General features: G+C 41.3%; 1 protein-coding gene across 5 annotated transcripts in view; it reads right to left on the reverse strand.

The window, feature by feature from the left end:
• The window catches only part of PAK3 (p21 (RAC1) activated kinase 3), a 150,456-nt gene that overhangs the window by 11,762 nt on the left and 121,872 nt on the right, over window positions 1-16,822 (reverse strand). For all 5 annotated transcript variants that reach the window (XM_074882659.1, XM_074882660.1, XM_074882656.1 and 2 more), the window contains 7 exons: window positions 14,556-14,619; window positions 10,772-10,820; window positions 7,412-7,524; window positions 6,446-6,563; window positions 5,521-5,620; window positions 4,902-5,098; window positions 85-222 (listed from right to left, as the gene is read on the reverse strand). In XM_074882659.1, the coding sequence (XP_074738760.1) occupies window positions 85-222; window positions 4,902-5,098; window positions 5,521-5,620; window positions 6,446-6,563; window positions 7,412-7,524; window positions 10,772-10,820; window positions 14,556-14,619 (779 nt within the window). The remainder of the gene's footprint in view (window positions 1-84; window positions 223-4,901; window positions 5,099-5,520; window positions 5,621-6,445; window positions 6,564-7,411; window positions 7,525-10,771; window positions 10,821-14,555; window positions 14,620-16,822) is intronic.

Below are 16,822 nucleotides of genomic sequence, written 5' to 3' on the forward strand. Positions count from 1 at the left end.
TCCATCTGATACCTTCAAGTTTAGCTGATGAGAAAGCTGTTAACGTAGTACAGTTGTTTCACTTGCAGCTGCTTCACATTTTACCTGCAGAAGTTCCTTGGCAGACCCTCGCCTGTCCACGTCCATCTCCAGGCAGCAGTTCAGAAAGTCGCGAAACACAGCGGACAGTCGCTCGGGATTCTGCAGCTCTGGTGTCCCATTCGTAGCTATCAGATACAGCGCCTAGAGAAAAAGGAAACACGAGACTCCACCTGTTTTGTTTGTATTCGTAACTGCTTATATAGACCCTGGTTTTTATGGTCCAGTCTCCAGTGGTAGTTTCTTCCCCAACAGAGAGTTAGAGATGATTTTTCTATACCAATAAAAAAAGCCCTGGTGCAGCCACAGCTATTCCAACATCAAAATGATCTTTGCCTTGACAGCTGATTTCATTGGCTGACCTAGTTAGTATGAACTACATCAGCAAAAGCACATTTTGCTTCTCCAAGTATTGACACTAGCTTTACATCCTATTTTAAAGAGTGAATTTAGCCTATCTATATTATTTCAAAGGATTATTACATAAAATCCATCTCCGCAGTGCTCACTGGTCCCTAAAGTACAGCTTCCATAAAACTACGGTAAAAGTTTTTTGCTCTGTTCTTGATAAAAATGGTAACCAGATGAAAAAAAAGTAAATCCATCAGCTTATTCCTTGGATAAAGAAACAGAAACATTTGGAACTTCATTTTCAACACAGACACGTAAGTTGCATGCACAAATATATTATGAAGAAAATGCATAACTGGGCAGATAGGAGCCACCTGCAACTATGTCTTTCAGCAGCCCCCAAATTCCAGATTGGCTTCACTTATGTGGTAAAATGAAAAAAACTTTTAATGGTCTAATCAGAAAAATTAGTAATTCCATCCCTATGGTAACTCTGTGCTAATTCTGATACTCAAGTAACTACATTAATGATGTCTCCATCCCAGAAATTGCCAGGGAAGAAATGGGAGGTTTTGGCAGTTGGTTTATTGAAAGCTCAGGCTTGGTGACATGGAGAAAGTGGCTTGGACTATGAAAGAAATATGTTCACTAGTATTTCAGCAAAAATGGACAAGAAGCAGAATAGACTATGCTGCCTTTAAACTATAATCTTCATGTTTCAGGCAAGCTTCCCAGTGAGAAATGGGGGGCAGTTCATCTCTCAAAACCACTGTTTTAGAAAAGTTTGGAGTTTTTTTAGGAAAGATAAGATTAAATCTATTACACTTGTTTCATGTTTTCAGGGTCATCTTCACAGACAGAAGAGCTGGAACAACTTAAAACCCAAAGCAAAGTGTCACCTGAAAATTGAGTATTTGTCTGTGTTAAGGGTTGAGTCCTCTGTGAATTCCCTTCCATGATGTGCATAAACGTCCGGCTGCTCATCTGAATGCACAGTCCATCTGTGCACACAGGCCTGTCCAAACACTTGAGCTTTTCTCCTCCTCAAAAGCATCTAGCCTAAGCTAAGCTTAAGTTTCTTATGCAAAGCTCACTTCCACGCAGCTTAGCAAGTCTTCCCAGTATTTCTCAGGCCAAGGATTTATAACGTAATTTTGCAAAACACAGGGTGAGTGTTATCCAATGTGGTTCACTTGTAACCAAGGTCTAACATGCTGAGAAGCTAGAGAGATGAATTCATTCTGCTTTTGCAAGATGTTATTTAGAAACATAACACAAACATTTTGAACTATTCAAACTTAAACTTGCAGATGTCTAAAATATACAGTAGTAATAATAGAAATACGCCTAGGAGTCTTCCATAAAAATGTCTGCCATGATAATAACAGCTCTGCACTACTGGCATTTAAATAGAATTGACTTTGTTATTATCCTCTTAAATACAGAGGAAAATTTCCAAGCCTAAAAAGGCAAATGAACTATCCTAGAGTAAAAACAATAAAAGGAAGTTTCTTTACTTTTCCCACAATCTAAATGTCACAAAATCAGTTATCCTGTCCATCTATAGCTGACCTCAGCCACCAGACACAGTGGTGAGCTGGAGTGCCTGTCCTCACTGTGTTTAAATTGTGCTACCCAAGGGATGTTATTTCTCCTGCGGTAAAGGAATACAGCACCCATGTCAACCTTGGAGATTTTATTCCAGCTACATTCACCTGACTGTGGAACAGAGTGCCAGGACAAATGGAGCTCTTAGTCGCTTGTTCCTTCACAGAACACGAATCGTGAGGAAAAGTCATCTTTAGCTAGGTACTGCACCTTCTAAATACTTCTACTACAACAGAAGAAGGTCTATGGGAAGTTGAAGTACCTTCTTATCATGTATCTTTTGGTTTCCTATGATACGGCCAGCAAAGAAAAACAAGTACAGTACAAAGGAAATGAGTGTTTGCAGTAGCTGCAAAGGGGCAATAAACTCATTAATTTGTTTAACATACCAAGAAACAAGAAAGGATTCAGCATACAATTACAGCTGCAGTCTGTGAAAATGATATCCTAAAGTTATCCAGGCCACCCAGATACATGACAGAACAATATACAGATGATTTAGAAGCCTGAAACTGTAGAAGATCCACAGCATTTAGAAAATATGCTACAGTTTTGAGGAAAATTGATGTGCTGTGGTTAATAAATGAATAAGCAAACAGAAATGTTTTGGGTTTAGTTTGTTGGTTTTTTTTTAAATTGAAACTGGGGAGGTCCAACTTGCATTTCAAAGGATATATATCGCATCAATGTTTGTCCCTCGGGCCCTAGGCATATGCCTGATGGAAGGAAATTGCAGTGAGAGAAAACAAGTACCATCAGAGAAATATCCAGGACACTCATGGCTGGAAAACAGTTCATTCCTGTGAGTTCTGCATAGGCTGGAAAGCCTGGGATGCATTTCCTCTACATGTGGAAAACAACAAATGCATCTACATTAAGACTGCTGTTAACTATGATTAATGATCCTTTAATGCCCTTATAATTTATTTATGTATTTAAATTAATGTCCCTAACTGAAGCTTCTGCATGCTTTCCAGTATTAAAACAATCATTCATAAAAATGAAAGAGCATCCTTTTGCTTCCAGGTTTTGCAGAATTCCCTGAATGTGCTCTAAATGTGACTATTAAACCCAACAACTGCTGTGTGCCATCAGCTAAAAAACAGGTCTTGCTTATAAGCTCTCCTGTTCGGATGCAGCTGAGACCTCTCACTGAAGTCTGTGATTCCACATAAAGCAGCAGATGGATCCTGTCCCTGTTGGGGTTGATTTACCTTAATAAAACTAGCTGATAACTGGGGAACTTCAGGTGGTCCATCACAAGCTTTTTGCTGTTCCTAGCTCAGGGGCAACAACCTCTGGAAAAGAGTCCAAGAAGCTAATACAGATGGTACCAACATCAGGTGCCTGATTTTAATCTACTGCAATTTTACTCAGACACCTGAAGATGCTTTGAAGCTCTAAGTGTTCAAGGTGATCTTAACTCCAGCAGGAGATGAGGCATGTATGGAGAAAAAGAGCATCTCAAATCATCTGGGTAAGGGCAGGAATGGCTGAATGTGAATTTGGTCAGAGATAAGAAATCCAGTTATCTTTTCAACAGTTGACCTGAGGCTTCTTGAGGAGCCCAAATCAACATCTGAGGTTAAGGAAGCAGGGAATTTTCAGCATCCAGACCACAAATGCTAATTCTCTTCATCTGTTTTTTGCAGCCTTATACAAGCCAAATGCATTTTTTGCAAGGGTCTTCCATAGAAGCAAGTGGAATATGGGGTCCTCTCTTTGCAGGAAACTGACGCAAAACTGGTGATGCGCAAAGTCTCTGCTGGTAAAACTGGGCTGCAGTGACACAGGCCCACTGCCACCCTGCCAGCCATGGCTTATTCAGCATCAGTCTGAATCCAAACCTGTTTCAACCCATTTCTTTCTTATCTCCCCTCATGAGGGGTGAACTGGAACCAAAAATCCTAGGGCACCTACCAACACTCAGGAACCATTTTTCAAGAAGAGTGGAAGACTGAAGTTTATATAATTGCTGTATTCCTTTCCTAAGTAGCATGGCTGGGGATATTTCCTGACCATTCTGTTACTCCTTCTTTTCAGTCTGCAATATGCAGCCTGGGTGCCACAGACCAGAGAGAGCGCAGCCTTACTGCTATGAAAAAAGCTACAGGTTATGCTCTATTTTAATTCTAGCCTTAACAAAAAATATATATGTATACACATAAGCCAAAAATAATTTCCTCATATATTCTTGCATCCTATCAGGAATTAACTCTGCAGCATTTAACTTTGTTTCAGCTATCAGTCATGAAGTTTTATCTTGGTATACATTTCTCCACTATTACACACTCATTTGGTATAAGAACTGGTCACTTCATTTTAAGGAATTAGGATAAAACTGAAAATTTCAAAACATTAAAAATACATTAGTTTACTACAAGTATCTGTGCTAAAAGCTACTTTTAGAATTGTATTTGATAATAAATAATTATGGCATTACTATAACCAGTAACAATTCCTGAAAGGCTCAGGTAAGCAATCAGCACTGATCAGAGTTTGAAAACAGTTCTCTCTCTGCAGATACAGTTGAAATGTTTTTCATAAAAATTCCCCAATTAAAGAAACTTGCTGCTGAAAAATTCTTGTCATTCAGAAATACAGCTCAAAGACAGTTCAAAAACTACATGAGAAATTTCAAGCATCGTTGAAGGCAAAAATGGCACATTTCTGAATGCTACATGTCACTTTTCTTTTGAGGTCCTCCCATTGATGTAACCAAAGCTACGGTATATGCTAATACGCTCCAGTGACATTTTTAGAAGCAGGCCTTGGTGGAACCAGTTCAAGCTGATGTGACTGGGATTTTGTCTCATGGAAGGCAAAATATGTGACAGTGGTATCTGATTTTATCTGCACCTTACCCTGAGAGGATTTTCATTAAGGTAAGGAGGTTCTCCTTCCACCATTTCTATTGCCATGATCCCAAGTGACCAGATGTCCACTTTGGGGCCGTATGCTTTTCTTGTCACCACTTCTGGTGCCATCCAGTAAGGAGTCCCAACCATTGTGCTCCGTTTACTCTGCTCAGGGGTGATCTGAGCACAGAAGCCAAAATCAGCTGAGGAGAAAAGCAAGTATTGTTAAAGCCAGTTTGAATTATGAAACGAAGCACAAGAAATCCCCACTAAATGCCTGAGAATGCCTTGTTGAATCCATCTTGAAAAGCGGCCATGCTCTGTTCACTCAGTGCTGTAGCCGAGGAAATACTGAACTGGTCACTTAACCCCCTCAAGTTTCATGCAGTGGCTTTTATTCACTTGAAGATTGTAACTTCCTCCCTCTGGAAGGGACATACACAAACCAATGCCACTCTTTACACCTTTTTCCTTTCTATACCTCTCCGCACGCTGGAATTGAGCTCTTAGCTTGCAGCAGTGGTCAGTGCACTACCACACGTATCACTTTTGGGTAACTGGCAGTCAGTCAAAAGCAGCCCCACACCACATCCTGGGAATGCTGCGCCTGACCAAGAATACCTACTCAATTTGACAGATCCATCCATTCCAAGAAGAATATTGTCACTTTTGATGTCTCTGTGGATCACTTGGTTTGAATGAAGGAAATCCAGTGCTTGCAGGCACTGATAGATAAAAAAGAAACATGAGGGTAAAAATTAATGACCTGATTTCATCACACAAGAAAGGAAATGGCTCTAAAAGATTTAATTTCTAGATGAGTTGTGAGTAATAGCAGCATATTGTGCTGTCAAGAGGAATAGCTTGCTGCTTCAACACTATTAGAGTAGTAACTTTCTAAATGAAGTCATATTAGTTTTTGAAAGAGAAATGTCAATTATTGTTATAGACTATCCCCTGAAAGCACATAGAGAATGACTGCTGCTGCAGTCCACATGACAAACTATTGTTTGCCAAAAAAGAAGTAGTCCCTTCAGTATGAAGTGCATCACTTTTGGGTGGGAGGTTGTATGACAAAGATTTTATTGTTAGGCTCTACAGCAGATTTGAAAATAGCATGTTAGTCATTTTTCAGAAGCAAACACCATTTTGGGTGGAATGATATCCTTTTAAGCTGAGGACTGTGATAAATTAATCTCTATTTTTCTTTGCTGTTATTTTAAAATTCTGCCACCAGCGTGTTTGCTTTTACAGGCAAGGAATGCAGTACAGGCATGCTCCAGGAAAATGTTTAAAGAGGCAAAGTTCAGAATAGTAAAACTAAAAAAAAAAAAAAGAGATAGTACAATAACAGTATATAAGAGTATAATAACAGAGTATAGTAAGTGCAGTGATACTGGCAGGCACTTCAGTCAAGATGCTATTTCTTCTCCATATTATAAAAGCAACACAGAAACAAAGCTCTGAACATGAAATCACCCACGTTCTTACCACCTGTTGAGAAGTACCATCCTGTCCAAGTGAACGGAAGCACACGCGGGATCCCTTACCTCCCTACAGACAGCTGCTATCTGTCCTTCATCCATGCATGTCTCTGTAACAACATCGGTTAAAGAGCCTCCAGCCAAGTATTCCATAACCACCCAGAGTTCATCACCAACTAGGTAGCTGAAAAAAGAAAACAATGGCATTGAGATGAATGTGCATAGCTAAATTACTTTATGAAAAAGACTACAGTTGATTGTTTCCAGGTCATTTTTAAATTAAGACAGAGTAAAATTAATAGACATTCCTTCTAGGCTAGACAGTTCTTAGAATCTGTGCAGTCTAAATGAAAAAGGCACATAAGTGAAAACTTTGACATCTTAGATGGCAAGGAAGTGAAAAAAGCAAAGATAAATCTCAAACCAGGACATATCACATCATCTGGCACACCATCTTAGCACATAAATTCCATGATTAACTCCAGGAACAAGGCAACACAACTTTCATAGTTGTCCATGGTAGGAGGGTGTGTACCACTGAGGTCAGAAATTGGTCAACAGTTTGGAAAACCTTCCATAAAATACATTCAGAAACAGGAAAAACAATTTAAAAACTGGCAAATTATGTGTTTCTGGAAACAAGAATCTCATCTTCCTGGCATCCACAGCAATGGAAAATAGCGGGAACGGCCCAAGGGAAATAATTTCTATGATGATTTATCAGCACTTATCATAAAGACACAGAAGACATGATCAAATTAAAAAAAAAAAAAAACCCACAAACATGGAGGGAGTGAATTCACAGGCTGTTGTTTTAGTAAGATATGGCTGATCTCAGTTTTTGAAAACAGTCTTCAAACTATATATGCCACAAAGATTAATGCAGACAAAATGCAATCTCCTCCCGTACATTGTATATGAGTAGATAAATAATAAAGAGGTCAATTTTCTGCCAGTGACCAAAGGTTTTTTTTAACCTTTGGCTTGCAGTATGTAAATGAACATTCACGTGAAAATACTAGAACTACTCACCTGTCTAAATAGTTAACAATATTGGGGTTCTTATTTTCCCTCATGACCAGGATTTCATTAATAATTAGTTCCTTTTTGGGCTGTTGTTGGAGATTCATTTGCTTTATGGCCACCTAAAATGACATCGAAAACCATTAACTTGAGTAGTCTGTTGCACGAGATCGAAATGAACATGGAGTGAGTGTTTTTGGAATGATGTAGCAGAGTTGTGCCAAACTGTCTTGTTATTAGACATAAGAGCTCAGTAACTTACATTACAACACCCCATTTCTCTGCTAGCTTGGGTGCTCATTACAGGACACATGGCCATATACATTTTGCCTTGTAAAATCTGTAAAAACGGTCTTTAAACTATCAACCACAAATCTCTAACAACACTCTCTGGACCTACATTCTTCTCAAATGGCCTTAGTTTATCACCACTACTATTATTCATGCACGTTTTGCAAGCAGGAAGTGATTTTGTTACTGTGAAAATATATAAAACCAGCTGGTAATACTTTAGCAATTATATGATTTTTGATCATTATTCCAGCAACTGCTGTTATTCTTGACTTGATTGCATAACTGAAAGAAAACACATATGGACATTACGTATAAAATGCTGTACTAAAAAGATCATTAAGGTTAACAAAAAAAGTCCAATCCTAACACTTCCTAACTTCCTGAATTTTGATTTTGCAACTCTAAGTAACATTCTTTAACACAGTTTAGATTTGCAATTATTTAAAAAGAATAATCCATTCTGTGGTATTTTATGGATACACCTCGGGTTATAAGCAGGGTTTAGGGCTTTTAGATCCCTTGCAGACCTCCATCTAAGAGCAGTTACACAGTGCAGCACTGCAGGTGGATGAGAAACTACCAGTAAGGTTCAGATTTATTTGCTGACAGCCAGAAATGATAAATCAGTAATCTTAAAACTGTAGCCCCAAAGAGCAAAGGGATTCTCTAAGGCACCACCTTGTCTGTTTATCAGTAATATGATCGCTTTGGCTCCGAAACCTTGTAGCCATCCTGTCTCTGCCTCATCCTGGCTCCTCTGCCAAGTCCCATCCTCTCCCAGGTAGCCACGGTCTCCACTTAAGTTTTCCGTCCTGGCCTCCTTGCCGAGCCTGCTTCTGCCAGCCCCGTCCCTCTGGGCTCAGCCCTGCTTCCCTAGCTGCCATCCAGCTCAGCTCTGGCCAAGGACTCCTACAAACACATCTTCCCCAGCAGTCCCAGCACAGCCCTCCAACCCGACACGCACCTTGTGGGGAGATGCGGCCTGGTGGCTATTTGAAGTCTGCCTCTTGTTCCCGCCGTATGCAATTTACCCAGCCTCTCCCACTGTCTAGTCCCGCTCTTGACACAGCATGAAAGAGACCACCTCTCCGCCCTCGCTCCTGGTTTTCTAGCTAGATTTTCAGGCAGAGTTTGTGTATATTACATATTATATTACAGCATTGGTGGATAAGGGAAAGCAACTGACATCATCTAACTGGACTTGTGTAAAGCATTTGACACTGTCCCGCACAACATCCTTGTCCCTAAATTGGAGAGAGATGGATTTGACGAATGGACCACTCAGTGGATAAGGAATTGGCTGGATGGTCACACTCAAAGAGCTGCAGTCAACAGATCGATGTCCAAGTGGAGAGCAGTGACGAGTGGCGTCCTCAGGGGTTGGTGTTGGGACTGGCGCTGTTTAACATCTTTCTTGGCTACGTGGACAGTGGGATTGAGGCACCCTCAGCAAGTTCACCGACGACACCAAGCTGTGTGGTGCAGTCACACACCGGAGGGAAGGGATGTGCCATCCAGAAAAGCTGTGGCTGCCCCCTCCCTGGCAGTGTTCAAGGCCAGGTTGGACGGGGCTTTGAGCAGCCTGGTCTGGTGGAAGGTGTCCCTGCCCATGGCAGGGGGGTGGAACCGGATGATCTTTAAGGTTCCTTCCAACCCAACCCATTCCATGGTTCTATGATATTCAAAAACTCTAGCTTGGAAAAGGAAATTAATGTTAAGATGATACTTTAAATTGGCCACTACAAGGGGGTTAACACCGCTTTCCTTCAAGATTTGTTTCTCACTCTCCTGTCTCCCACTTCCCTGCGACTAGTTCATGGGCTGCAATAGGCTGTCACTGACACCGGTCCTAAATGTGACTGTATTGTTCAGGAGAGAACTTTGCTCTTGACAGACATCTTCTCATTTGTCAGTGTGTGTGTCAACCAGCTTCGGTATGACTAAAACAGAAAATTGCATCCTAAACATGATCTCCCCTTAATTAGGTCTTGCATTATACTTTGAAGATGAAACACATGATGGAAAAAATGCTAAATAGTATTACTGTCTGAACCTGTGATTAAAATAAATTGGGACTGAATGACAGCAGCCTCCATCAGCTAGTTGATGCATTAATGTATTTAGTAATTAAGACAGAGCTAGGGTGGCCTTCTCTGAAAGATACCGCTTTCCTCCTTGCATTCTTTCTGGTAGTTAACAGGGTCAAAGTCTGTCTGAAATTAGGCGACGTAATGTTAGGCAACGTAATGAAGCTATTTATTCCTCACAGCAATAGGGGAATCTGTGACCACCCCGTGACCTCTCCTGAGGCCTCTCATTATGACAGATCTCTAGGTTTTACAATTTGTATTGCTAACTGATCTATGGCCAGGTCCACAGGCAGATTTTATACTGCAAATGTAGAGAGTTAAACTATATATATAGACCACCACTCTCTGTAATAGCACAACTTCATGCACACTGGGGAACAGAGATATAACAACTTCTAAACCAATACATTTACACTGTCAATAAAAATTATACAGTTTTTAACAGGCCCAAAAGCTTGCTGGGATTTCTTTACAGGTTTCTCTCAATTAAAATACCCATTCAGGGATGATGTAACATGCCACCAGGCTGGGACCAACAATACTGTGGAGAGCACTGACCTGTTCTGAAGGCAGTAAGTAAAAAAATAATTACAATTGGCCTTAAAAGTTATGGGTGAAGCATCAGCCCAAGCAGAGAGGACCAAGGCTCTTACTGATTCCAGGGAGACCAGGACCTGCCCCCAAGGAATTTGCAGGCACCTCTTCAGGCATTAATCAACATCTCGGTGTAATGGTTGCTGGAAAGTGGATGGCCACCCTAAGTGTCCAGTTACTGAGGCACAGAACCATGTTGCCCTTGAAGAGCTTTCACTGAAAAGCTGAAGACAGCAGATGATGTATTTTGCCAGCTGACACTAGTCTGTGCTTCAGAGGAAAAGCCTTTGCAGTAAAGATCTACTGGTGTCCCGGAAGCCCCATCCACAGTTCACACCAGAGGGGAAAGCACTGAATACCTGCAAAATCTGCTGGGAATGTTGACACTTACCTCTTGTCCTGTGGCGATGTCGATTGCTGTATAAACAGTTCCCGATGCCCTAGAAACAAAACAGCAGCGAAGAAATGAGAAGCAGTTTAGTCCCTATGAGTGAAAGCAAGCCCAGATAGGAGATCTCTGCTGCCTGTAGTGTTTATAAAACACCTTTGTTCACCCACTCCTTCAGGCAGCAGCCCTCTGCCATGCAGGGTATCCAAGATAAAACTTATGTCCAACATGAAGAAAAAGGGCTGCTTCAAATCTCAAATGTACATACTAAATTATTTTAGTTCAAAACTTACAGGTGGGAGTGTTTACAAAAACTGGAAAATAATACATTTAATTATTTTCCCATTTTCTCTGGTTTTGCCTTGTGTCCCCGGACTCCCCCCCCCCCCCCTTTTTTTTTTGTGTGTGTGTGTAGCTTTTTTTTCCCCCAAGGAATGTAACATAGTCTCATTGTGCCCTCTCAGACCTCTTATTTGAATCTATCTGCAAAATTCAGGCAACACCATGCAATCATTCTGAGAACCCTGAATACATGTGACAGCCATCTGAGGAAATCTGAGCATGCAAGGAAACTTTTCTCCAGCCATCCTGAGAGGTCACAGCTAGAGCAGGTTAAGGCATATATTGTTTCACACACAAATGGAGAACTACTCAAAACAGAGGATCCTTAGACAGCTTCTTTGTGTGCCAGCAGCTGCTTCTGTTAGGTGCACCAGACACATGAAGGACTCTTCATGGTGTCTCTGTTTTGCTTCTGTGGCAGACATAGGTTGTGTTGTACAGCCACCAGAAATAAATGGCATGCTCACCTGCAGACTAGACAGTGTGGGGTTTTGTTTGCCATCTGCCTCTCATTAAAAGAGGTTCTTCCCCTGTAATGATGTGACGGGCCGGAAAGGCCACAATCAGAGGAAATCCCTTTGGGTTTAAAAGCAACTGTGGCCTTGTAAACCCTAATGGGGCTTCCTTCTGAGCTAAACCACAGGTTTATGCTGCCATCATTTAAGAAGCCCATGGAATGGGAATTCTGAGAAGTGGGAACACGCATCCGTCAAGTGTCCCATTGACCAAAAACGCCAAAACCGGTTTGCTCATTTTTACATGATCCCCTGGCCTGCTTGTTTACCTGCAGGCTGAAATATTTCTGACGCATTTTAATTCAACAGGCACCAGAGACTGTACGTCTGTGTTGAGAACAATGTTCTCATTGGGCACGCTATGTATTCTTTTAATATAAATGCAAATGCATTTTCCTATGACTAATTGTCAAGATTAATCCAATTTGTTTTCATAAAAAGCCAACACCATTTATTCAGACTTGCTAACACTGTGCTGTACCTCCTGAGCAAAGTCCTGTCAGGGTTTATTTAAAAACAGCTATTTAAGTTAGGATGCTTTTGGTATGCTCCAGGCCATCTGTGAAGAGTTTAGATAAAGGTGAGTAATTTAAGTAAAGCTGTGAATTAATTGCAAGGGCTCTGAGATTCTGCATTATGAACTTTTACTTCTAAGCATCTATAATTTCTGACCTGTATCTAACTTTTAAACGCCACTGTAATATCTTGGTTTTAATGCAGTTAGGCAAGTACCAGGGCCCACAATTAGATCTGTGTCACTTTGATGCAGTGCAGTACAAGTTAAAAAAACCAACCTGAACCCAGGCTGCTCATGGCTCCAATCTAATTTGTCTTCCTAGCAAGAGCTAACACTGTTTGAGCAAACACAGCCTCTTTATCAAGAACTAGTTAAGTAAGTTTCCTCCAGTGTCAGCAGCATTTTCCATCCTCAACTGGAGAGAGATGACAAACCAGAGACTCAGCACTGAAGCTGACCTATTCTTCAGCACAGGCCTGCTGACTACCGTTCACTGCAGAGTGACTGTAAAACCATCACACTGTTTATTAACTTACCAGCTGCATGAAGCCATGAAGTGCATGTGCCGGTCAAGCTGCTTTTCCTTACATAAGAAGTGGCTCTCTATCTGCAGTTCTCCAAGCAGCCATGTCTCTTACTGCCTTGTGGTGCTCTCATTAGCAGCTACTAAAAAACTACCCGCTTCCCACACTACTAGTGCCTCTGGCATAACTGTACCCAACTCGTTGCAAAGGCGGGCAGCTCAGGAACTGGCACCTACATCAACTAAGCACATCAGCACTATCTGAGGCAGTGCATCTCAGCCCAGCCCTGCTGCAGACAGACACACTAACCCCAGCCATGCAGCAGTACAGTTCCTCCTGATCATCCTGTTTGATTACCTTTGTGGTGATTTTTTTCTTTAGGATCTTTCCCCATCACTGTAAATTGACCTGCGGCATTAGTCATGAGCTGGTTACGGCAGCACACTCACTCCTCTGTAAGAAGGGCATGCAATCTTCGGGCTGTACTAAAAGCTGGAGGAAATCAATTTAGATACCCTTTTAGGCCAGATATTAGCCACTTGTCTTTCCACCAGTTGTTGAAGCACCTTTGTACAAGCTCACTCCTAGGACTGTCAAAATAAAAGATTGTGAGGGTGATGGTCATATTCTCACGGTGACAGCACTAATCTGCTTCACACGCACGTTTATTCTGACTCTCACTTCTTCAGTTGACGCTTATCTTTTGAGAGACTGGCACAGCTCTAAGAGTCCACCAACATTTTACAAATGACAGTAAGGACCAAAGCTTCAGGTAGAAAGCAAGCTGGAATCTGAGAAAGGGTGTTTATACAATGAATGGAGCAGAAACACCTTCCCACAAGTGCCCTACCAAACAAGATATACCTATGATAAAGCATGCCAGAGAAAAAGCATGAGTGTGTCTGGCTTTCTGCAGTATATATCAGTTCTAAGTCAGCAACACACTACCCTGAGTTCAAACCTCACAAACACTTAAGGCAGAAAAGTATCTCCTGATGTCAGTAAACAGTTTCTGTCACACACTGACAGCAGTGTGATCCTTGTGTTACACAAATGGTGCTAGCCCTCCTGGAATTACAATACAGCCAAGAAAACTTTGACAGAGCAGGAAGTCTGTCCATATTTAAAATGCAAGTCAGATATCTAATTTTGATGTAATTTATTTTTTTCTTGCCTCCTCACATAGGAAGTATTTCAAATCAATCCTATTTATAGTACGCAAAGTTGTGTTTCAAAAGGGAATAGCTTAGTTGATTATTTTCAGTAAACTCCCAAAACCTGCAGGATCCATGAGTGGTCTGTCATCAGGCAAATGATGCATTTTCTCATCAAGTACTTTGTGCATCAACACTGTGTTTATTACTGAATTTTTGTTTTTTTACTACCTCTGCTAGAAAAGAGAGCTTATTTTTTAATCTCTGGTTTCAGTTTCTAAACTATGTGGTTATACTCCTGATCACTGAGTAATTTTTTAAGCAAAATATTTGAAAGAAATGTTATTGAGAACTGTTATTTATCTGACAACTATCAGGTGGTAAGTTGCTCTTTTTGGCAATAAAGTTTTTTCGCCTTTCTTTAGCATGGCCATATTATTTTGAGACATACAAAACTGATTTCTCCTAGGAAAATAAGCAAACAGGTGCCACACACTTGAGGGACAGTAGATCTTCCAGGTCCTGCTCCTTGCTGCAGACAAGACATTGCCAGCATTAACTTGTCTTTGACAATGCCTTCTGACCACAGTTACAAATTCTGATCAGTACTGAGAGACAGGAGAATCTAAACCCCAAGTCTGAACATGTTTGGAGCTTGCCTGACTTCACGCTTGATATTACAGCAGCAAACTACCTGGCCCATGTTTTTGTATAAGTAACTGTGATTTGACTTACCCTTGGCCAATTTTTTCAAATCGAGTGTATTTCTTCTTAGGATCTCCCACACTCACAATGCTCCCTGAAAGAAACAAAATTAAAGATGCTAAGTTAAAAATGGAGATACTACCTTCCAGCAGATCAGAAATGCAGCCCCATTGTCCGGGGTTGTGAGCTGTCTGTTGTCAGCTGGGTAACAACAACAATACAGGCAGCTCTGTAGCACAGATGGCCTCCATGAAGACTGATTTCCTACAGTCCTTTGGAGAGTTACCTTGACAGGAAACTAAGAACATGCAGAAACATTCACAGGAGACAGATGTCAGAAAAGAACAAGTACCAATGAAAGTATTTGTTGTCTATAAACATCAATGAAAGCTGAAACAACAGAGCCTTTATTTTCTTAGGAATACATACTCTGTGTGATTCAACAGAAGGTTTAATACTTCCGAAGATTAAATGCACCTTGGGTTCTGGAATCAATTTTTATGAACAGGTGCCATTTTCTGAACAGAAAGAATATTGCAAAGTGTTTCCAGGAGGGGATCTTCTCGACCTTACAGCAGTTTGCCAAAAGAATGCCTTTATGTTTTTAAAGAACAGCATCTCATGTTATAATCAATAATTATGGGGCTTTAAGAACGATGACCCTCATAATTTATCACCAGACCAAGTTCCAAAGAAGACCTTGCTTGTGCCATTTTAAGAATCAAACTGCTTGTCTTCAACCTGACTTGGATCAGCAACTAGCATTTGACTCACACTCTCAACACTGCACACATGCTTATCTTCAGAAATAAGCACAGCTGTGATGGATAACAAGAACAGCAATGCTCCTCAGGCACTAGTGTTACACAGACAGCTGCACAAATGAGATGCTGATAATTTCATGAGTGCAGGTGATGCGATTCAGAAGCCAGGCCAGACGGGGTGCTGCCGCCTCCCGGCAGCTCTGCGCTGCAGCAGCAGGAAGGCAGAGCCAGCCTGTCCGGCACCGGGCATCGGACAGTCTGGGTTCATCTGCTGTTGTGGAGCTCATGTGCCACTGAAAGCTAAAATTAAAGCACGCACTGCTTGACAGCACATTGCCCACTCAGAGATGTAGGCACTCTAAACGGAAAGAAGGCAGTAATTAGGATACTGTGTTTGTGTCAAATGACAGAGCCAAAATCTGATAAACTCAAACAAAATAATTAAAAAAACAATATTGTTTTTTCTGGTCCAGTAGTTTCCTAGATAAAATACAACAATGAAGCCTAAGGTGATGGCTCAATGCAAATGACTTCTAAAGATTTAACTTGTAACATACATCACTGAAATACTCTAAGAGGATTAGTTCAAGAGGAAAGACCTCCAACATTTTGCAGCATATTTTGTTTGATCTGGCAATATTCCTGTGTTACAAATACAAACACATACTTATTTGTTCACCTGTGCATCCAAAACAAAACTAGGTGATGCGTCATTCACTGTAAGTAGTAACAAACATCCCTCTTCCCTGGCCAGGCCATTTCTGTGGAGCAGAGGGGCTTTAACATCCAAATGGGCATCTGACTGGATGCCTAGCCAGGAATCCTGCCTGCCAGCACGGCAAGAAGACGGGGCATCAACACCATCTGGTACGCTCACTGCTAAAACAATTTTGCTGGCCTTGGCGAGGTTGCTAATAGCTGCAGGAGAAGAGGTTTCCTTTGCCCCATGGTACTCGCTCCCCTAACCCGGAACTCCAGGAACGCCAGCTAGTGCCCACTGCTGAAACATGTAACGCAAGATGAAGCTTTCATTCTGCCTCTCTATAGTGGGTCTCCACTACAAAATAACTCTTCGATCAGGAAGAATATGACTGGAGGACTGGGGGACTCCCTTTTAACTGACTGGAAGAAGGAATGTGAAATGAGAAAGCATAGCCTCCCGCTCACACTGCTGAGCTTAACCATGCCCCAGACAGGGATCCTCCTGAGATTCTGCAGTACTACATCAAATACTGCCCTAATCCCGTGCTGGGCTGGACAACAGGAAAAACACTGTTGCCGGTGTCTGGCTAGGTGCTATTTTCAGCTAGTTAACGGAACTGTGTATCTATCAGAACAGATAGCAGAAGTTCATGGAAGTTCACATTAGAAAAGACTAAAGAAGACGACTGCAAAACAAATATTTTGAAAAAGAATTTTCCAAATTTGCCATTGATTTTGCAGTTCAGATTTCTGGAGTTTTTCCTCAAAACTGGAGTAGCTGCTTTCACAAGTTAGTTGTTTGTGGCTGGTTTCCTGTGCTTAAGCCAATGC

Source organism: Strix uralensis, chromosome 13 (assembly GCF_047716275.1).
Source record: "Strix uralensis isolate ZFMK-TIS-50842 chromosome 13, bStrUra1, whole genome shotgun sequence".
Lineage (NCBI taxonomy): Eukaryota > Metazoa > Chordata > Aves > Strigiformes > Strigidae > Strix > Strix uralensis.